This window comes from Acinonyx jubatus, chromosome A2 (genome assembly GCF_027475565.1).
Source record: "Acinonyx jubatus isolate Ajub_Pintada_27869175 chromosome A2, VMU_Ajub_asm_v1.0, whole genome shotgun sequence".
NCBI classification, from domain to species: domain Eukaryota; kingdom Metazoa; phylum Chordata; class Mammalia; order Carnivora; family Felidae; genus Acinonyx; species Acinonyx jubatus.
Genome location: NC_069383.1, coordinates 154,894,214 through 154,917,367, shown reverse-complemented (window position 1 = coordinate 154,917,367; position 23,154 = coordinate 154,894,214). Strand labels below are relative to the sequence as shown.

General features: G+C 41.7%; 1 protein-coding gene and 1 pseudogene across 1 annotated transcript; both read right to left on the bottom strand.

Moving 5' to 3' along the window:
- Window positions 1–6,993: 6,993 nt before the first annotated feature.
- LOC106982917 (olfactory receptor 7A17-like) lies at window positions 6,994–9,215 on the bottom strand. The gene has a single exon (XM_027050238.2). The coding sequence runs from the start codon at window positions 9,198–9,200 to the stop codon at window positions 8,268–8,270; it is 933 nt and encodes a 310-aa protein (XP_026906039.2). The 5' UTR covers window positions 9,201–9,215; the 3' UTR covers window positions 6,994–8,267.
- A 9,965-nt stretch (window positions 9,216–19,180) lies between these two features.
- On the bottom strand, window positions 19,181–20,216 carry LOC106982916 (olfactory receptor 7A17-like; annotated as a pseudogene).
- Between the last annotated feature and the right edge of the window lie 2,938 nt (window positions 20,217–23,154).

The following is a 23,154-nucleotide window of genomic DNA, read 5'->3' as shown; positions in this document are numbered from 1 at the left end:
GGGGGTACAGCAGTTGGAGTCTACCCAAGGGGTCGGTCGAGTGGCCCATAGTATGGTTCTTCAGGAAGGCTGGTAGGCATTAGCAGACACAGAGAAAAACACAAAGTAAAAATTACACTGACCAACAAGATGGCATCTTAAGATCATGTCTATTGTTTCCAAACCTGTCAAACAACCTTTGTAAACAACGCATGTCAGGGAATCTCTCATGACCCAGGTGATGGAGAAGCAGGAGCAGTAAGTAATCAACGGTGGCTCTATTTCCAAGAGTTTGGCCTTAACTTAATTTAAAAACAATTTTTAAAGCATCTAATGCTTGTGAGGTGTTATTTAGAGTTTTTCTGAGTGTAAACAGACAGTCTGCTTTATTTTGAGATGTAAAACTTTTCCAAGAGCCAGGAGTGCTACCAGAGAAAGAGTCAAGGCAGCCATTGACCATTATTAATTTGTAAATATTTAGGTAAGCCAAACCTGGGCATTATTTGATAAAGCAGAAGTTTTATTACTTTTTGTGCCTTTTCTGTCTCATGGTGGAAAGCCTTTGCCCAATTAGTAAAAGTATTAACTCATATCAACAGATGTTGGAATTTTTTTTTTGACCTTGGCATATGAGTGAAACTCAATTGTCAGTCTTTCCTGGACAGCCTCCAGTTTCTTGATTGCCTGGGAGAGCAAGTTTGTGGTTGACAGGAGTGTTTCTAAGACATACTTCACAGACTGATCCTGCTTGCAGAACCGTCCTTGACAAATTTTGGGGAGGAGACATCATTTGGGTAAACATCCTTTGGGCCATTTGAGATGTTTTGTCCCTCCCTAAGTGAAAGGCCTGATGCTGTGTTTTAATGCTCTCTTAGCTCTGAGAGCTTCGTAATTTTCCTGCTCTGTTTGTAACCATTCCAACAGCTGGAGACAATGTCTAGGAGTTAGACCCCAGTTTATTATTTTTGGAGGGACAGTAGGTCGGCTTGAGTCTCCTTTAATAATTGATATAGCAGCAAACTATTTTCCTGAACCCTGGTATCTACAGCCTACAATATCCAGTAATTTTCAAAAACTCACATAATTGTTTACCTGTCCTGGAGTTGGTAGCACCATAGTCTCTAATTTACTTTTAATGTCCCCTTCTAGCAAGGGAGTAAGGCTCTCTGGCATTATCAGGAAAGAATGAGAAAAAATTACATTTTTTCATATATATCCCAAGGGCTAAGAGAAAATTTTAGTTAGAAGTTTCTCGAAGATGCCTCTAATCATCCTGCTGCATTTGGATAGTTGGCCTGGAGTGGAAAGGAAGACAGAGAAGGTCGCTCTGGTGTCGAGAAGGAAACCAACCAGTTTTCCTTCCCTTCTATATTTACTGTTACTCGAGGTTCTGGGTTTCTGATAGGCAGCTGGGTTAGGGGGGGCCACCGTGAAGAGCCCCAGGCCCCTGTTAATCGGTTAATCGCTTCCAGGGACATTGTTATCTGAGCCCTCACAGACAGAGGTCCCCCAGGGTATTCAGATCTCCAGTGATTGTCTCCATATAAGGGGCATGGCTTTTGGGATTTTCATTTTGGTTGTCCCCTCTGAGGACATTCTCATTTTAGTGCTCTCAGCGGCCAGATAAATGGCACTTGGTACCAGGACCTCAGGAAGCCCGATCTCACATAGTACCTAAGGCCACAACTAAGGCCTCAGATTTTTTTAAGCCTCCTTTTCTGTTGTGTTTTTTTTTTTATTCTCCTCTTGATCTTGGTTGTAATATACCCAATTGGCAGCTCATAAGAGCTCCTCCAGGGTCCCTTCAAGGCCAACAGCCAACTTTTGCATTTTCTCTGAATACGTAGGGCTCAGTGAGTGACAAATTTGTCCTTTTAATCATCTCAGCCTTAGGGGTGTCAGGGGAGATAGCCATGTATTTAATGAGAGCCTCCCTCAACCTTTCCAGGAAGGCCCTCCGGCTCTCATTTTTTGTTTGTAAAATAGTGGCTAATTTAGCATAATTTAAGGGCCAAATCTAGATTTCCTTAGTTTTTGTTTTTGTTTTTTTTTTTATAAAGCATCTGTCTCACTAAGAGTCTGGTTTAACAAAAGCATTATGTCTTTCCAGGTCAACTCAAAAACATACATAATATTCTGAAAAGCCTTTATATACTTATTCAGTCAGAAAACATACCTAGATCTCCTTTTACCTGTCTTAAACCTTGTAATGTAAAGGTTTTTTCTTCTGGCATTCTAGCTTCTTGTAAGGGAAACATGCCCTTTACGGGGAGGGCCTGGATAAGGTGGGTAGCAGGGAACAGAATCGCATTTTTTTATATGTAGATTGAGGACCCAAGGAGGAGGAGGAGGAGGAGGAGGAGGAGGGAGAGTTCCCTTCTTCCTTCTCTAGGTCTGTTTTGGGTACAGGTGAGGGGCCCTTAATTGTGTCCCCTCCTGATTGCTGGGCTCTAGAAAGGGTTGCCATTAAATGACAATCCACCTTACGTTGCTTACATATATCTCAATTTTTTCCTTAAGGCCCAGGAACAATGAACATAGGGGACTTCTCCCCATTTCCCTTCACATTTGCAAAACATGTCCAATTGTAGGATAGTATTGTCATTGATATTTCCCTCTGGTGGCCAGGTTCCCTCTTCCAATTTGTACTGGGGCCAAGCCTTTGTGCAAAAGAAAATGAACCATAATGCATTCCAAAGGGGTAATGGCCTTGGTTGGGAAATTACCCATCCGTAGGAAAAAGGATGAGTTATTTTGTCAAATGCTGTTTTGGCATCTATTGAGAGGATCCTGTGGTTCTTATCCTTTCTTTTATTAAGGTGATGCATTACACTGATTGATTTGTGGATATTGAACCAGCCCTGCCTCCCGGGATAAATCCCACTTGATACTGATGAATAATTCTTTTAATGTGTTGTTGGATTTGATTTGTTAGTATTTTATCGGGAATTTTTGTATCCATGTTCATCAGGGAGATTGGTATGTAAATCTCTTTTTTAGTGGGTTCTTTGTCTGGTTTTGGAACCAAGGTAATGCTGGCCTCATAGAATGAGTTTGGAAGTTTTCCTTCCATTTCTATTTTTTGGAACAGCTTCAAAAGAATAGGTGTTAACCCTTTTTTAATCTTTGGTAGAATTCCCCTGGATAGCCATCTGGGGGGAGGAAAACTCTAAGAGACTCTTAAATACTGAGAACAAACCAAAGGTTGGTGGGGAGAGGGGAAAGTGGGTGATGGGCATTGAGGAGGGCACCCGTTGGGATGAGCACTGGGTGTTGTATGGAAACCAATTTGACAATAAATTATAAAAAAAAATATGATCATAGGGGAAGGGAAGGAAAAATAACATAAAAATAGGGAAGGAGGCAAACCATAAGAGACTCTAAAGACAGAGAACAAACTGAAAGTTGCTGGAGGGGAGGTGGATGGGGGGTGGGTTAGATGGGTGATATGTATCAAGGAGGGCACTTTTGGGGATGAGCACTGGGTGTTATATATAAGTGATGAATCACTGGGTTCTACTCCTGAAACCAAGACTACACTGCATGTTAACTAGCTTGAATTAAACACATTTAAAAACAAAAATTGAGGTCGCCCATTGCAATGGAAACTTTTGCCTTTATTTCTGCATCCTTCTATCTTATGTTTATTCAAGCATCCATTCTTTTCTCTATCCTCTCTAACTTTCTCTCAAGTCTTCTTTCAACTTAAAAGATAAAATTATAAATCATATGTGGGTGTACACATCTGATTGAGCTTACTTGAAAAAAAAAAGTATATGCACACAAACACATAAGACACAACCACTACACTTGAATGTTTTCTTTGGAGTAAAAAATTAACATGCATTTCATTCTTGCCTTACAAGATTCATAGGAAGTTATGTTTAGCTGTATACTTTAATACAGATTATTGAGCGTCATTATATGCTAATAATTTAATTAATAGGGAAAATCTCTATGGTGCAGGGCTATGGGTAGGATTGAGAGCACAGAAGCTGACTCTCCATTACGGGTTTGGGAGATAGCTTCTAACAGGGAAGGAAAACAAGTGTTAAGGCAGTGGAATTAAATTCAAAGAATACACGTGATTGGGAACGCAAGCTGGTGCAGCCACTCTGGAAAACAGTCTGGAGGCTCCTCAAAAAACCAAATAGAACTACCCTACAACACAGCAATTGCACTACCAGGCATTTATCCAAGGGATACAGGTGTGCTGTTTCGAAGGGGCACATGCACCCCCAGGTTTATAGCAACACTATCAACAACAGCCAAAGTATGGAAAGAGCCCAAATGTCCATTGATGGATAAATGGATAAAGAAGATGTGGTATATATATATGCAATGGAGTATTACTTGGCAATCAAAAAGAACGAAATCTTGCCATTTGCAACTATGTGGATGGAACTGGAGGGTATTATGCTAAGTGAAATTAGTCAGAGAAAGACAAAAATCATATGACTTCACTCATAGGAGGACTTTAAGAGACCAAACAGATGAACATAAGGGAAGGGAAACAAAAATAATATAAAAACAGGGAGGGGGACAAAACAGAAGAGACTCATAAATGTGGAGAACAATCTGAGGGTTAATGGAGGAGTCACGGGAGGGGGGATGGACTAAATGGGTAAGGGGCACTAAGGAATCTACTCCTGAAATCATTGTTGCACTATATACTAATTTGGATGTAAATTTAAAAAAAATAAAAAATTAAATTAAAAACAAGAATACACATGATAATTTCACTTAATTTATAAATAGAAGAATAACTTACATATAAAAATGTAGTAAATTTATACACACAATGGAATACTACATGGCAATGAGAAAGAATGAAATATGGTCTTTTGTAGCAACATGGATGGAACTGGAGAGTGTTATGCTAAGTGAAATAAGTCACACAGAGAAAGACAGACACCATATGTTTTCACTCTTATATGGATCCTGAGAAACTTAACAGAAGACTATGCGGGAAGGCAAGGGGGAAAAAAGTTAGAGCAGGAGGGAGGCAAACCATAAGAGACTCTTAAAAACTGAGAATAAACTGAGGGTTGATGGGGGGTAGGAGGGAGGGTGGGTGGGGGTGGGCATTGAGGAGGGCACCTTTTGGGATGAGCACTGGGTGTTGTATGGAAACCAATTTGACAATAAATTTCACATTTAAAAAAATAAAAATAAAAATTTAGTAATAAGATTATAAATTGGTTGAAGACAGAAGAGCACTACAACCACACACAGCATCATGGATGAGCCTTAGAAACACAACAGAGAGATTCACACCCGACTCTAGACTTATAAGGAGCCCAGCAGAGTTCAGAAATGCTTCCAAGAATATAATGCCGTTTGACTGTAAAGCTATTATTGATGAGAAGAACAAAAGCAAGAGAAATGTAGCTAAAAGTGAATGTCAACTTGCAGCCCACTGATAAATCCATAAGACATGTAAAGTGTGACACTTCTACAGGAACTCATGGCTGCCTTCATGTTTATGTTTTATTAGAGATTGACAGCAACCTTATCTTGACAAGAGCCAGACCACCAAGGTCCTGTCAACCTCACTTTCAGCTTACAGAAATTCCTTAGAAACTTCCTTATCTCTACTCCTCCTCTCCACAAACTTAAAAGTATATCATCAGTCACTCTTCACATTCCAAGTGTAGCTCTTTCCGCCCACAGATTCTGTCCACAAGCCATAATAAAAGCATAATTGTGCACCATAAAATGTCTCAAGAATTCTTTCTTCACCATTGTGCTTGGTGACCTCGCATCATCATGCTATCCTGTTTGACGCATCATCACGATATCCTGTTATACAGCAATAGCTGACTGACACAATAATCCAAGTGAACAGACTGAGGTGATCAGAACATGTGCTGCTTTTTATTTGTGACATATGATTTGACAATCAAGGAGAGCAGTCATGATCATCCTGAGATGCAAGTTTACTTCCCATGACTTTATGAACAAATGACTACATGTGGGCTCCCCTCAGGGTTACTGGGAGAGTTTGAAGGACATGCACGTTTGTGCAGAAGAACTGGGGACCCTGAGCCACACGCCAGCAGGACATCCAGCTCTCATGTGAAGCATCCTCTGGTCATGCAGGTGGGAGAGATTTCAGGGCAAGATGGAGGTACGAAATGGATGATGTTGATGGTGTTCATTTGGATCCCTTAGCATTTATGACATATATTAAGAAAAGTTATTTCATGTAACACCATAAAGAGTCACATTAGCAGGTAACATTGGAAGTTCTCAAGTAGGAACAGGAAGAGAATTCAGTGATAAAACATAGAAGACATTAAGCAATCCTGTACCTCAATGAATAAGCCCCCTCAGTTGTGGACACAAATCTTCAATACATAGATGCACAGCATGAAGTCTGATGGGAAGGGAAGGGAAGGGAAGGGAAGGGAAGGGAAGGGAAGGGAAGGGAAGGGAAGGGAAGGGAAGGGAAGGGAAGGGAAGGGAAGGGAAGGGAAGGGAAGGGAAGGGAAGGGAAGGGAAGGGAAGGGAAGGGAAGGGAAGGGAAGGGAAGGGAAGGGAAGGGAAGGGAAGGAAGGGAAGGGAAGGGAAGGGAAGGGAAGGGAAGGGAAGGGAAGGGAAGGGAAGGGAAGGAAGGGAAGGGAAGGGAAGGGAAGGAAGGGAAGGGAAGGGAAGGGAAGGGAAGGGAAGGGAAGGGAAGGGAAGGGAAGGGAAGGGAAGGGAAGGGAAGGGAAGGGAAGGGAAGGGAAGGGAAGGGAAGGGAAGGGAAGGGAAGGGAAGGGAAGGGAAGGGAAGGGAAGGGAAGGGAAGGGAAGGGAAGGGAAGGGAAGGGAAGGGAAGGGAAGGGAAGGGAAGAAAAAAAAGAAAAGAGAAAAGGAAAAAAATAAAAGAAAATTTTGTTTAGTAACAAAATGCGTGTTCTGAAATTTGGCCTCATATTTATGTCATCCTGACACTAAGAAAATAACAGGTTGATCTGTTTATTCAAGTGTGTCTTTCCCCGAAGACTCGACTGGGAGTTACCTTATGCTAATCAGGTTTGCCAGTGGCTATGGTAGGCTCTCTGGACACCGAGCTGAATAACAGAATAAACCAGAAGACCGGTTATGAAATACAGTAGCATGGTAAGAGTAAGTGCCTGAAATTGAGCTTTTGATTTCTGAGGCATCCATTTCAAAGACCACCATGTTGAATAAATATACTGTCAGATGTGTGATACAATTACTTAGACTGCCCCAGCCATGAAGTACCTGTTTAGAAAGCCCTGGCGAACTCAAATAACTTCCCATGAATCAACCTGCTTTTCCCCTTCAGTAGTCAAAATCTACTCATATATTGTCCACTAAGGTGTGAGACACAAAACCCTAGTCACTCTGGCCATGGACCTCAATAAACCAGATGCCTCAGCAGTGCTATCTCTCTCTCTCTCTCTCTCTCTCTCTCTCTCTCTCTCTCTCTCTCTTTTTCTCTCTCTCCCTCCCTGTCAATGTCTCCCTCTCCCACTGACACCTCCCCAAATGGCCTTAGGGTGTCCCACGTGCTCTCCAGGATCCCTGAGTAATGAACGTTGCATTTTTAGAGTTCTCTGATGAGTGTTCCTGAGGTGTTTCTTGCGCTTACAATAAGAACCCAAGGGCCAGTGCAGTCACAGCATAGGCTGCCAGGGAATGTGCATGGGAATGTCCACAAGTACATGGGCACAGGTGAGTGCCTGGGCTTTCAATAGCCACAGCACCGTATCAATAGCCAGAGGCTGAAACTGAACACTGTTAGAGTCCACATCATCAGGAGGAATGATGCAGGTTGTGATATAAAATGATCGACAGTCTCAAGGTGAAACTGTGGTTTGTGTGTTCATCTACAATAAAATTATGGAGAGGGCTTACTGGCCAGGCTTAGCTTTATTCCATATGAAGAATATAACTCATGACGATGCTCATGGAAAATCTAGGGGAGTTTACTTGGCATGGTATAAGTCATTTGAAAGAAATTATTTTTAGGAAATCCAACTTGCCCAATGTAAGATACAGAAATTTCTAGGTATTTATGGTCCAAGGTTGGGGAAAACTCTGGGGACCAATGAAAATGGACAAAGGAGAAACTGTCTACGTATCAGCAGAAAGCTTAATAAAGTGAGTTATGTAAATGTACAGACAAGTTGAATACAAACAAATGGAAATTCCAGGAAATAAATAGAAGGAGCAGAAATTTGCTTCCACCGTCTGATCCAGGAACAGCAGTTCTTGGCTCTGAAGCTTTGAGCCCTGCAATCACGGGCACTTCTTCAGCCCCACAATGATTAGACCTTACATCGCTGGAACCCCAACGATTCTCTTCAGAGCCCTCTTTATGTCTTTGTTCCTCAGGCTGTAGATGAAGGGGTTCAGCATGGGCGTGACCACCGTGTACATCACCGAGGCTGTGGCACTTGAGAGTGAGCTCTGGGTAGCAGCAGAGCTGAGGTACACTCTGAGGCCCGTACAAAAAAATAAGGAGACAACCAAGAGGTGAGACACACAGGTAGAAAACACTTTATACTTGCCCTGAGCTGATGAGATTCCATGTATGCAGGAAACTATCTTAGAGTAAGAGTAAAGGACCCCAGCAAAAGGACCACCAGCCAAGAGGACAGCTGCAAAATACATCACCAAATTATTAAGAAAGGTATCAGAACAGGCAAGTTGGATCATCTGATTGAGTTCACAGAAAAAGTGGGGGATTTCCCAGGCTGTACAGAAGGACAGCCACAACACCATTAAGGTTGGTAACAAGGAATGCAGGACACTCATGATCCAGGACACCAGAACCAGCAGTCCACAGAGCCGGGGGTTCATGATGATCGTGTAGTGCAGGGGGTGACAGATGGCCACAAACCTGTCATAGGCCATCACACTCAGGAGGAAGACATCCATCACAGCAAAGAGTATGAAAAAATAAATCTGGGTGATGTAGTCCTCATAGGTTATGACTTTGCTCTGGGTCTGGATGTTCCAGAGCATCTTCGGGATGGTGGTGGAGGTGAAGCAGATGTCTACAAAGGACAGGTTGGCCAGGAAGAAGTACATGGGGGTGTGGAGGCGGGAGTCAGAGCCAACAACCAGGATGATGAGCAGATTTCCAAAGACAGTGATCAGGTACATGGAGAGGAAAAGCCCAAATGTGAGGGGCTGCAGCTCTGGTCCCTTTGAAAATCCCAGAAGGTAAAACTCTGAAATTTGTGTACCGTTTCTCGGTTCCATGTGCTGGAGGGGACTTCCAGGAAAGAGGGGAATAACATGACTAATTTTCACGCAAACTTGCACTACTCCCAGATCTGAAATGCTGCGTTTTATGTTTTGTACTCCAGAAATTTATTTTAATATTTTGTGTAGGTATACAACCCTCTTTAGAGGATTCCCCCGTGTCATCTTAGTTATTCGTTTTTTTCTTCCAACACTTTTTTCTAATGGGTCATGGATTCTACAGTTTTAGTGAGAAATCCCTCCAAATTTCAGGAATATAAATTGAGTGCTGACCATGTTTTAAGCATGGTCTAGGCAAGGAGTAGAGTGTGCTGAAGAACAAAAGTCAATTCAATGATGGGGCAAATAATAAAAATAAATAAAATAAACAGCATTTCATATAGTGTCAGGTGGTATGAAGGACAGAGTGATAAGGATTTTATTTTCATTAGTATTTAGGGAAATTCTAAGGTGACATTGGAACACAGACATCATGTAAGACAGAAAGGTAGATGCAGGATTATAGGGGAAGTGTGTGCCAGCAGAGGGAATGGCCAGTGCAAAGGCCCTGAGGAAGGTACTTGTTTCAAATGTTCAAGTGAAAAAGCAAAGCCAGCGCTGCAAGGGGAATGATCTTGAGGGGCAGTGATGACAGACTCTGTCACACATGTGAGGAGGGATGTGGCCTCTCTGCAACAGCTGTGACCTCCAGGCACAGGGCCATCCTTGGCCACCCTGCCTCTCCCTCGGTATTCATCGTGCTGCAAAGCCATCCCATGAATTGACACAGATCCCCATCTTGGTGCCTGCTCTTGACTGAGTTCTGGCCCGTGTATGGTGTCACCTTGGGATTGAGGAGTCCTGGCCCCTGTTGTGAGGACTGCTCACCCTCTACAAGTCACACACGCACAAGACACCGTGGTCTTCTGGGTTGTGAATTTCCCTGTCCTCACAGCCCCCACATTCCTGGTTATGCTGGGAATGGATACAACCCAAGGAGACCCGATCAGCCACCTTTCCCCTGCAAAGTGTAGAAATGGTTCCCAGAAATGCTAATTCTTAAGCCTCCCATGGACAAATGAAGTTGAAGATCCATATTGGGATGGGAATTTTCTGCTGTGATTTACACAAACATAAAAAAGCCTCTTCAGTAAACAGAGACAGAGAGTGAGAGAGAGCGGGGAATGAAATGGACGAAGAGGAGCAAGGATCTCACAAGACCAGGTGGTCCCTGAGAGACTAAGAGAAAGAACAAGCCATTGCTTTAAAAGCAATTTAATTATAAAGAAGATGAAAGACCATCAAAGTGTGAGCAGCAGTCATTCTGTGAAACTAAGAGAGCCACTGAATAAATACATTAATTACTTAATCAAGTGAATAAATTCACACAGTGATCACTGCTCTGGACTAAGTTAGGTTGGCTCTCAGGTGATGACAGGTTAACATACGGCTTCCATTCCCTCTGACACTCTCGTCCACGACCCACCGCGGTACTGAACTCACCTGGCTGGGGCGTGTGATGAAAAGGTCTCCTTGTGGAAATCTGATTTCCTCCCTGGATGGCAGATAATAGGGACAAAAGCTCTGTCTTCAGCCAAGACAGCAGGAAGGAGGGAAGCATCAGCCCCCAGCCAGAATTAGGACTCAGAGCAAACAGACAAAGACCATGCCCCTTCCCATCCAAGGTCGCACAGGCTGACAGACAGGAGACCGGCCTTATATATAACTCCCTGTATCTGCTCATTAGACACATTTTCCCTCTTCTAACTCCAGCATGGATCCAAGTGGAAAATTCTTTTGTGCCCAAAGAAAATTTTCTAAGGAATCTATTCCCAAGAGACTCCTTTAGAAGTAGTGAATCCAGGTGGATTTTTTTTTACTCCTTTTCTTTGAACTTGCCTCCTTCCTCATAATCTCCTAGTACCTTATCTCAGCTCCCAGTTATAGTTTCCTCCAGGTCTAAGACTGAGGAACCCACTGGGGCTAGGTCTTTTTATCTTCAGGCACTGACTTGTGGTGGGGACCCAGCGATCTCCAGACATGTTTATTTTTCTTTTAAATGAGGTGGAGAACTTGGTTCTTCTGATAATAAACCTTGGGCACTACACACACTGGGTTCAAGATACATTTGCCATTACAGTTAGGAATTTCTTACTTTATCTCAAGCTAAAAGCTGTCCCTCGGTCCCACTTATAAAGTGTTTGTTAATTATAAGATATATTCTTAGGTCTTTGTATGTGCTATCACCTGTACTGAGCACCTTATGGGGATTATTTGATTCAGTTTTCTGTAAACATGTTGTCCCTGAGGAGCAACATTTCTGAACTCCCTTCTCCATGCAGGAATAGCGCTTGGTGGCATCTAGCGATCTGCCCGAAGTCGTTGCTCAAGTACACGATGGGCCATGAGTGTGATTCTGTCAGGATGCTTCTAGTTCTCAAGCTTGGGGACAGTGGTTCTCAACCAGAAATGAATTTTCCCCTGGGCATGGCTGGTAATGCCTGATGCTCTCAACACCTACGTCCATAAGAAAATACCCTCCACAAATAGAATTATGCTGTCCCAGATGTCAAAGTTAATAAGTGAGAACACCTATTCTAGACCAACACTTCTCCAACTTCACCTTGTCTGCAAGGTGTCCATGATTCTACACAATCCCACTACAAATGCAGGGGCTGAATCACAAGTCCCAGTGGCCCAGAGATTCTGCCTTTAGAACAAGCTTCTAGATGATATTGATGAATGAATCCTGGTCTATAGACCACTCTTTGATGAGCAAGCCTGGGATCCTGTGTTAGAGATAGGCATAGGAAGTTTTAGGTCTCCCGCACCAAAGATCATCATTGCGTCTCATTTTGAGGGAATAATGTACCCACTCATTTTAGAGGTGTGTAAATTGTGTTTGCTTCTTTCATATACAGATCCTTGGGTGACACAAATTAATACACTTCTGAAAACACTTTTTAGAAAGCAAAATTAGGGCCTCTCAAATATGTGCACACCCTAATCCCCAGGAACCTATCAACATGTTATTTTTTACAGTGAGGGAGAATTAAGGTGGCAGATTGAACAGGATTGCTAATCAACTTACAGTAAGATAGAAAGATTAGTGATGGTGGGAGAAATTGAAACCCTTGTGTACTGTTGGTGAAAATGTATATGGGTGAGGCCTCGTGGAATGAAATATTGTTTAAAAATAGAACTAACATATGATCCTCTAACTGCACTACTGGATATTCACCCAAAGAAAACATAAACATTAATAGGAAATGATATATGCACCCCTGTGTTTTTTGCAGCATTATTTATAATAGCTGAGATATGCAAACAACCCCAGTGTCCATCAATAGATGAATGGATAAAGAGGATGTGGTATATAGCATACAATGGAGTATTATTCATTTACAAAAAAAGATTGAGATCATGTCATTTTCACAGATGGACCTAGAAGGTATAAGGCTAATTGACGTAAGCCAGTCAGAAAGACAAATACCACATGATCTCGCTGATAAGTAGAATTTCAAAAACAAAACAAAACAGAAAAAAAAGAGACAAAAGAAACAGACTCTTGAAATATAGAGAATAAATGATGGCTTCCTCAGAAGAGTTGTGCAGGGGGATGGGTGAGAAAGATAAAGGAGATTAAGGGGACACTTATCTTTTTTTTTTTTAATGAAGTCGTAATAGTTTATTTCCGCTTTTGTCTCCCTTGCCTCAGGAGACACATCTAGAAAGAAGTTGCCAAGGCTGATGTCTCTCTCTGGGTTACTCTCTGGGTTCTCCTCTGTGATTTTGATGGTTTCCTGTCTCGCTTATCGGTCTCTCATCAATTTTGAATTTACTTTTGCATGTGGTGTAAGAAAGTGGCCCAGTTTCATTCTTTAGCATGTTGCTGTCCAGTTTTCACAGCAACATTTGTTGAAGAGACTCTCTCATTCCCATTGCATTTTCTTTCCTGCTGTGTCAAAGACTGACCACAGGTTGTGGGTCTGTTTCTGGGTTTTCTATTCTGTCCCATTGTCTATGTGTCTGCTTTTGTGCCAGTACCATACTGTATTGATCACTACAGCTTTATAATATAACTTGAAGTCTGTAATTTTGGTGCCTCCAGCTGTGCTTTTCTTTTTCAAGGTCACTTTGGCCATTCGGGGTCTTTTGTAGTTCATCAACACAAGAAACAACAGGCATTGGTGAGGATGTGGGGAGAGGGGAACTCACTTGCATTGTTGGTGGGAATGCTAACTGTTGCAGTCACTGTGGAAAACAGTATGGAGAGCCCTCAAAAGAGTTATAAATAGAACTACCCTATGATCCAGCAATTACACTACTAGGTATTTACTCAAAGAATATACAAAAATACTAACTCAAAGGGATACATGCACCCCAGTGTTTTTAGCGGCATTAGCTACAATAGCCAAATTATGGAAGCAACACAAGTGTCCATCAACTGATGAATGGATAAAGAAGAGGTGTGTGTGTGTGTGGGTGTGTGTGTGTGTGTGTGTGTGTAATGTAATATTATTCAGGCATAGAAAAGAATGAAATTTTTCCATTTGCAATGACGTGGATGGAGCTAGAGAGGATAACACTAAGTGAAATAAGTCAGTCAGAGAAAGACAAATACCATATGATTTCACTCATATGTGGAGTTTTTTTATTTGAGAGAGAGAGAGAGGGAGAGAGAGAGAGAGCATGAGAGGTGGAGAGGGGCAAGGAAACAGAGCAGATCTTAAGCAGGCTCCACACTCAGCACAGCACCCAATGCAGGCTCAATCCCACAACCGTGGGATCATGACCTAAGCCTATAACAAGAGTTGGAAGGTCAAATGACTGAGTCACCCAGGTGCCCCTCATATGTGGAATTTAAGGAACAAAATAACGAGCAAAGGAAGAGAGAGAGAGAAAAGGGGGGGGGGGCAAACCAAGAAACAGACTCTTAATAATAGAGTACAATCTGATGGTTAACAGAGAGGAGGTAGGGGGAGATAGGAGATGGGGATTGAAGATTGCACTTGTTGGGATGAGCACCTGGTATTTTATGGAAGTGTTGAATCGCCAAATTGTACACGTGGAACTAATATTGCACTGTATGTTAATGAAAGGGAATTTAAATTAAAACTTTAAAAAGAAAGTACACTTATCCTAATGAGTACTAAGAAATGTATAGAATGGTTGAATCATTATATTGTACCACTGAAACTAATAAAACACTGTATGTTAATTACACTTTGGTTAAAAAATTTTTGAGGGAGAATAGATTTTTTAAAAAGACAAAAAGATAGAAAGGTTAACTGTGATTGTCCAGGTGGGACTAAGGTAACCATAAAGGTCCTCCAAATGTTGCAGAGGGAGACAAAAAGTTGGTGTCACAGAGACTTTGAAAATGCTACCCTGCTGGCTCTGAAGGTGGAGGAAGAGGTGGCCAGCAACGGAGACTGCAATAGATTCTCCTCTGAGCCTCCAGAAGGATCTCAACACTGCAGACATCTTGCTCTTACCCCGATGAGACTCCCTCCAAGCCCTGACTCCAAAACTGTAAGAGTGTGTATGTATTTGTTTTAAGCAGCTAGCGTGGGGATAGTTTACAGCAGCAGTAGAAACCTCATAGGGACATAGTCAATAAAATTCTTTGCAGGGACTGAGTTTAAGACTCAATTCTCTCATCAGCTTCCCTTGGATAAGGGTAATTGATATCAAAAACACAGTAGGTAGAAAGGAAAAATTAAATCGAGTTGGAGATATTCTGTCCCATTAGCTGGTAGAGTGAATTAATTCCTCAGGGCATAAATGTGAGTATGGTCTATGAGGCCTTTGAGCCAGTAAGACAGGAAGGAAGTCTGATCAAATTTAAAGTCATTCTTTGTCATTTCAATCTTTGTCTGTATTTCTGCATCCTTTCATTTCATGTTGATGCAACCATTTCATGTGGATTCTTTTCAGTGCCATCTTCCCCAGTTCTCTCTCAGGTTTCCTTCCAACATAAAAGATGAAATCATAAATACATCTGTGTGTGCATATGCAACGACTGAACTTATTTGCAAGAAAAACGTATGCAAACACGCACATACCCAAGACACAACCATTACCCTAAAATGTTTTCTTTGAGGTCAAAAAAGAAGTTCCACATATTTTATCATTCCCAGCAATGTCCATATGCAGGTATGTTTCGAATCCCACATTACCATCAAAAATAGGGAATATGATGCCTGGGATGCTTAAATTTTTAGTAATTACCTAACAAAGCAGTTAAAGCCTATGTAACAGTCTTAAGTTATACACAAATAGAAACTTGCACTGAGTACTCTTCATTTTTGTGTAGTTCCTTTAATTCACCAAAGTGTACACTTTACATATGCAGGTTAGTGTGTACAATTATACTCCAAAGATTTAATTCAGTGGGAAAAAATCTAATGTTGCATAGCTAAGGGTAGGATCTGGAGACCAGGTAGCTGATTCTCACTTAAGAGGGGTGGGAGATAGCACTTCTAATGAGGAAGAAAGCCAAGTGTTAATATGGGTCTATGAACTATGGAATTACATTAAGTAATTCCCACAATAAACAAGTTTTTTCTGTAAGTAGATTAACCTCCATGTACAAATGTAGTAACAAGAGCCCGTAAATTGACTGAAGACAGAAGAGCACTACAGCCAAACACAACATCACACATGAGCCTTAGAAACACAATGTAGAGATTCACACCTGACCCCAGACCCATGAGGAGCCCAGCAGAGATCAGAAACGCTCCCCAGCATATGATTCCGTTTGACTGTAAAGGTATAATGATATCTCATTTGACAAGGACAGCATGTTATACAGCAATAGCTGACTGACACAATAACCCAAGTGAACAGACCTGAGTTCTGACCTGAGAAAATGTGATTTTTTTTAAGTTTATTTATTTATTTTGAGAGAGGGAGGGTGGGGGAGAGTGATGGAGTCACAGAGAGAGAGGGAAAGAGAATCCCAAGCAAGCTCCATGCTGTCAGCAGCGGAGCCCAATGCGGGACTCGATCTCATCAACTGTGAGATCATGACCTGAGCTGAAACCAAGTGTCAGGTGCTAAACCAACTGAGCCACCCAGTGGCCTCAGAAGATGCTGCTTTTTATTTGTGGCACCTGATCTGACAATTGAGGAGCGCAGTCATGATCATTCTGTTATTCTAGTTTATTTCCAATGACTTTATGAACAAGTGACTAAACCTGGGATCCCTTCTGGGTAACTGGGAGCATTTGAAGGACATGCATATTTGTGCAGAAGAACTGGTGACCATGAATCAGATGACTGTCAGAACATCCAGCTCTCGTGTGAAGCATCCTCTGGTCATGCAGGTGGAAGAGATTTCCGTGCAGGAAGGAGGTACGAAATGGATGAGGCTGATACTGTTCGTTTGCCATCCCTTCACATTGGTGACAAATACTAGGAAAAGGAATCCTTTTGTGTAACAACAGAGTCATATTAGCAGGTAGTATTGGAAGTTTTCAAGCAGAAACAGGAACATAATTTGGTGATAAAACATAGAAGACACTAAACATTCCTGCACCCCAATGAATAAACCCCCTTAGTTGTGGACACCAATCTTCCACACTTCAATAATTAGATGCACAGCATGAACAAGAAATACTTTGGATAGTAACAAAATGGGTAGTTTGAAATTTTGTACCGTCATATTTCTTAAATTGTTTTTTTTTAATTCTAGTATAATTAGCATACGGTTTTATAACAGTTTCAGGTGTACAATACATTGATTCCGCAGTTCTATACATTACTCAGTGCTCATCATGATAAGTGTATTCTTAATTCCCATCACCTATTTCACCCATCCCCCACGCATCTCCCTCTGGAAACCACACTTTGTTCTCCATATTTAAGAGTCTGGTTTTTTGTTTGTATCTTGTTTTTCTTTATTTCTTTGTTTTGTTTCCTAAATTCCACATATGAGTGAAATCATATGGTATTTGTCTTTCTCTGACTGACTTATTCCACTTAATTTATACCTTCTAGATCCATCCATGTTGTTGTAAATGTCTACATCAAATTAAAATCTTTTGTGCAGGAAAGGAAACAATCAACAAAACAAAAAGACAACGTATTGAATGGGAGAAGATACTTGCAAATGATGTATCCAACAAGGGATAAATATCCAAAATATATAAAGAACTTATACAAGTCAACACCAAAAAATTAATAATATTTCAATTAAAAAATGGCCACATGACATGAACAGACTTTTCTCCAAAGAAGAAATACAGACAGCCAACAGAGACATAAAAATGCTCAACATCACTCATCATCAGAAAAACGCAAATCAAAACCACAATGAGATATCACCTCACACTTTTCAGAATGGCTAAAATCAAAAACACAGGAGACAATAAGTGTTGGCAAGGATGTGGAGAAAAGGAACCCTCACACACTGTTGGTAGGAATGCAAACTGGTGCAGCTTGTGGAAAACAGTATGGACATTCCTCAAAAAACTAAAGATAGACCTACCATACGATCCAGTAATCTCACTACTGGGTATTAACCCAAAGAAAATGCATCCTCATATTTATGGTCATCTCTGACACTACGAATATATTAGGTCAATCTATTTATTCAAATTTGTCTTTCTAAGTACTCTCCACTGGGAGATCTATATTTGATCATCAATTTTTGCCAGTGGTGGTGGTGGCATTCTAGACACCTAGGTGAATGCTTCTACTCACCAGGGAACTACTCAGAACACACCCAGCCTGAAGCACCTCTTCAGAAAGCCGTGGGTAACCTACATACTGACACATGAGTCCCCCTGATTTTCCCTTTCTGTGCCAGAATTTCTGTTTTAAATTTGTCAACAAAGAGGGAACCTGCAAACCCCTAGACACTCTGACCAGAGATCCCAATAAAGGCAGGGCCTGCCATTGTGGCCTTTCTCTCTCTCCTTCTGAATTTCTGTACGGTCCCTCCAGACCTTTCTGCCTATTCCTTGCAGAGACTATAAGTAATAAACCTTGTTTTTTTAGAGTTCTCTGACAGGTGTTGTGGAGGTGTGCCTTGCAATCACAGTAAGTACCCCAAGGGCCAGTGCAGTCACAGCATAGGCTCTGGTCAGGGAAATGTCTGTGGGAATGTTCATAAGCACATGGGCATAGGAGAGTGCCTGGGCTTTCCTAGCTTAGGCATTGATGTCAATAGCCTGAGGCTTAAAACGAACACTGTTAGAGTCCACATTCTCAGGAAGAGTAGTTAAGGTAATGATATAAAAAGATTGACAGACTCAAGGTGAACACTGTGGTGTTGTATTCTCCCAGACAATAGAATTATGTAAACGGCTTAGTGGCCAAGTGTAGTTTTCTTCCATATGAGGAATGATTATTCTTTTGGGAAATCTACCTGGCATGATAGAAGTCATTTGAAATGAAAATATTTTTAAGAAATCCAACTTCTGAAAAATAAAAAAGATAGAAACGAGAGGGAGGCAAACCATAAGAGACTCTTAATGATAGAGAAGAAAGTGAAGGTTGCTGGAGGGAGGTGAGTGGGGGGATGGGTTAAATGTGTGATGCCCATGAAGGAGGGCACTTGTAATGAGTGGTAGGTGTTGCATGTAAATGACGAATCACTAAGTTCTACTCCTGAAACCAATACCACACGATATGTTAACTAACATGAATTTAAATAAAATCTTGGAAAGAAAAAGAAAAAGAAATCCAACTTTCCCATTGTAAGATACAGAAATTTCTAGGCCTTTGTGACCCAAGGATGGGGTAAACTTTGGGAACTTATGAAAAGGGACAAAGGATAAACTGTATATCAGACAGATCAGAAGCTTCATACAGTGAGTTACTTAAATACATAGAGAGGTTGAAATCAAACAAATGGAAATTCCAGGAAATAAATAGAAGGAACAGATTCTACTTCCCCAGTCTGATCAAGGAACAGCAGTTCCATCCAGTCTCTGAGGCTCTGAGTCTTGCAGTCATGGGCACATCGTTAGCCCCAGGACAATGGGCCCTTACATCACTGGAACCCCAATGATTCTTTTCAAAGCCTTCTTTATGTCTTTGTTCCTCAGGCTGTAGATAAAGGGGTTCAGCATGGGTGTGACCACCGTGTACATCCCTGAGGCTGTTGCACTTGACCACGAGCTCTGGGTAGCAGCAGAGCTGAGGTATACTCCTAGGACTGTACAGTAAAATAAGGAGACAACTGAGAGGTGAGATGCACAGGTATAAAATGCCTTATACTTGCCCTGAGCTGATGAGATCCCACGTATGGAGGAAACTATCTTAGAATAAGAATAAAGGATCCCAGCTAGGGAAGCACCGCCCAACAATCCAGCTGCAAAATGCATCACCATGTCGTTAAGAAAGGTGTCAGAACAGGCAAGTTGGATCATCTGATTGAGTTCACAAAAAAAGTGGGGGATTTCCACCTCTATACAGAAGGACAGCCGCAACAGCATTGAGGTTTGTAATAATGAGTTCAGGGTGCTCACCATCCAAGACACCAGAACCAGCAGTCCACAGTAGGTGGGTTCCATGATGATCGCATAGTGCAAAGGGTGACAGATGGCCATGAATCTGTCATAAGCCATCACAGCCAGTAGAAAGTTGTCTAATCCAGCAAAGAGTAGGAAAAAATACATCTGTGTGATGCAGCCTGCATAAGTTATGACTTTTCTCTGAGTCTGGATGTTCACCAGCATCTTTGGGACAGTAGTGGAGGTGAAGCAGATGTCTACAAAGGACAGGTTGGCCAGGAAGAAGTACATGGGGGTGTGGAGATGGGAGTCAGAGCTGACGGCCAGGATGATGAGCAGGTTCCCAAACACAGTGATCAGGTACATGGAGAGGAAAAGCCCAAATATGAGGGGCTGCAGTTCTGGACCCTCTGAAAATCCCAGAAGAAAAAATTCTGAAATTTGTGTATCATTTCCTGGTTTCATGTACTGGAGGTGACTACCAGGGAACAAAAAAAAAAAAAAAAAAAAAAAAAAAAAACAAAAAACCATAACTAATTTTCTCAATAATGAACATTGCAAATATCATTGAAACACTACAATTCTTATTTTGCATTCAAAAGTGAATACCCATCGTTTTTGTATGGAACTTGTCCCCTCTCAGCATCTCCATGCCAGCTCTGAATAAGTATTCACTTCCCACACTTAACATTTTCCCCAAGTGCTCGTGTTTTCTTTACTTTTAATGAGAAATTCTGTCATGCATTTGAGGAATAACCTTGAGCACTGACTAACCTTCATGCAAAGTGTATAAGTGTCTAGAAACAAAAGCCTGGAGGGTTCAGTGATGGAGAAAGGGGATAAGCAAATAAAGACCAGATAAAATATCAGGGGTGACAGGTGCTGTGAAGAAAAACAAAGCCTGTGTAAAGGGAAGCGTGGATGGAGGGATGGCTCTTCCCGGTTGTTCAGGCACACCGGCACACATGTAAACAGAGCCCTCGAGGAGACAGGAGACACAAGGTCCTCTGGGGAAGAGCATGCCCGTCGGAGGGAACTATGAGTGCGACGGCTCTGAGGAAAGACGTGGGTTTTTCTAAATTAAGTTTTTAAAGCATGAGGGTGGTCGACACACCAGGTCACGTTAGTTTGGGGGGCGCCACACAGTGATTCAACAAGTGTCAACATCATGCCCTGCTCACCAGGCATGGAGTTGCCATCTGTCACCACACAGCCTGTGACAGCATCACTGACAGTATTCCCTCCGCTGGGCCTTTACCTCCTCTGAGTCTCCCCTTCCTGAACATGGAAGGAATTCCTTAACCGGAAGCCAGTGTCTCCCACTCCCCTTCACCATCCTGCCTTTTGTTGTCTGCATATTGTGTTAAAGACCCAGGCTCAAAAGAAAGCCAGTGTGTCCAGGGGAAGGAGCGAGAGGAAGACTGATGAGAGGTGGTGGCAGGGAATGTGGAGGAATGCGGTGGCCTCCCGGACACGGATGAAACTTCCCGGCACAAGGAACCCCTCCTTCACATGGTGTTCCTTGCACTTTATTAATTTCCTCTCCAAGGAATCTTTGAATAGAAATGGGCCTTCTTAGCTTCATATGTTGGTAGTAATCTGGCACCTGTATTTTAAGGGTCACGTATTAGAGCTATGGGTTTCAGGACTTCTCCTTGAGAACCACTATGTCGCACGTGGACACACACACACACACACACACACACTCACACACATATACACACACGCTATAGCTTCCTATAGCTATTCTCACCTATGGCCACAATATTATACAAACAATGATACAAGGCAGGCTGTCAACATCAGATTGTCTTTCCTCTAAAGATGTAAAAATGTGTCCAAATTCCATGAGCATGTAAACATGGGTCTCCATTTTAATAAGATCATTTCATGTCCAGTGTTTAAAGAAAACTAAAAAATCAAATTCAAAGACTGAGAGCAAGAAAAGTGGGGAGAAAGATCTGATGAGCTCAGGTGGCCCCTAGCGATGGTGATGAGAAAGGTGTCCCTGGTTCTGGTGACACCCCAACCCAGGTACATCTCCTTGATGCCTAGAATAATAAAGCAGCAAAAACGATTTATCCAAAAGAAAAAGTATGAATGTCTTCATGTTATCAAGACATCCCACCAGAATAACAAGCAAGGAAAGACACCAACAATTCACAAAAGGAAATGCACAGAGTACAAAAAAATGGGAGATTTTCAAAGATTATTTGCGTAAAAAAACTTTTTCTAAAAAATATATAATTCCAAACTTGTATAATCAGAAACTTGGGTTTCAAATTTGGAATCTACACATATTTGCTCTTTGAACTTGGAATAGCAACAAATCTATTCTCATATGGCCCAGGAACAGATGAAGCTGGCCCTTCCCTCACATTCCTTTGTAATTCCTGGGCTTTGGGTTTTAATCTCTTTTTTGGCAAACTCATCGGGCAACTCTCCTCCTGTTTCTGATTTTTGTCCAACGTGTGTAGGCATCCCTACAGTCTACCCTATAAAATCCTGTACGTGCCTCAAAAACCTATTTCCTTTCTTCATCTGTATATCCCTGAGTACATTATGTCGCACACACATTTATGTCACTCACTCTACTTTCTTCATTTAATGTAAGATCCAAATGAGCAGGACCTCACCTCCTTTGTTCATTTTTGCCATTTGATAAAGGTGTGCATTGAGATAGAAACACACTTCTAGAAAATGGAATTTATTTTTTGAGGAACCTCCACACTGTTTTCCAGAGTTGCTGCACCAGTTTGCGTTCCCACCAACAGTGCAAAAGTGTTCCCATTTCGCCACATCCTCGAACCAGCAATAGCACTACTAGGAATTTATCCAAGGGATACAGGAGTGCTGATTCATACAGGCACATGTACCCCAACGTTTACACTATCGACAGCACTATCGACAGTAGCCAAATTATGGAAAGAGCCCAAATGTCCATCAACTGATGAATGGATAAAGAAGATGCTGTATATACATACAATGGAACACTACTTGGCAATGAGAAAGAATGAAATCCTGCCATTTGCAGCAACGTGAATGGAACTGGAGGGTATTATGCTAAGTGAAATAAGTCATTCAGAGAAAGACAGGTATGATATGTTTTCACTCGTATGTGGAACTTGAGAAACTTAACAGAACACCTTGGGGGAAGGGAAGGGGAAAAATAGTTACAAACTGAGAGGGAGGGAAGCCAAACCATAAGAGATTCTTAAATACAGAGAACAAACTGAGGTTGATGGGGAGGTAGGAGGGCAGGATAGAGGGGAAAATGGGTGATGGGCATTGAGGAAGGCACTTGTTGGGATGAGCACTGGGTGTTGTACATAAGCGATGAATCATGGGAATCTACCCCCAAAATCAAGAGCACATTGTACACACTGTATGTTAACCAACTTGACAATTAAATTAAATTAAAAAAAAGAAAGTGGAGTTTATAAAATAAAAAGAACAGCAGGAACAAGAAAACCAGGATAAACATAGTGGATTCAAAACAACCTTGT

What these genes read in the sequence shown, in the direction of transcription:
- LOC106982917 (XM_027050238.2), bottom strand. Translation starts at nt 9,200, where the DNA reads ATGGAACCGAGAAACGGTACACAAATTTCAGAGTTTTACCTTCTGGGA.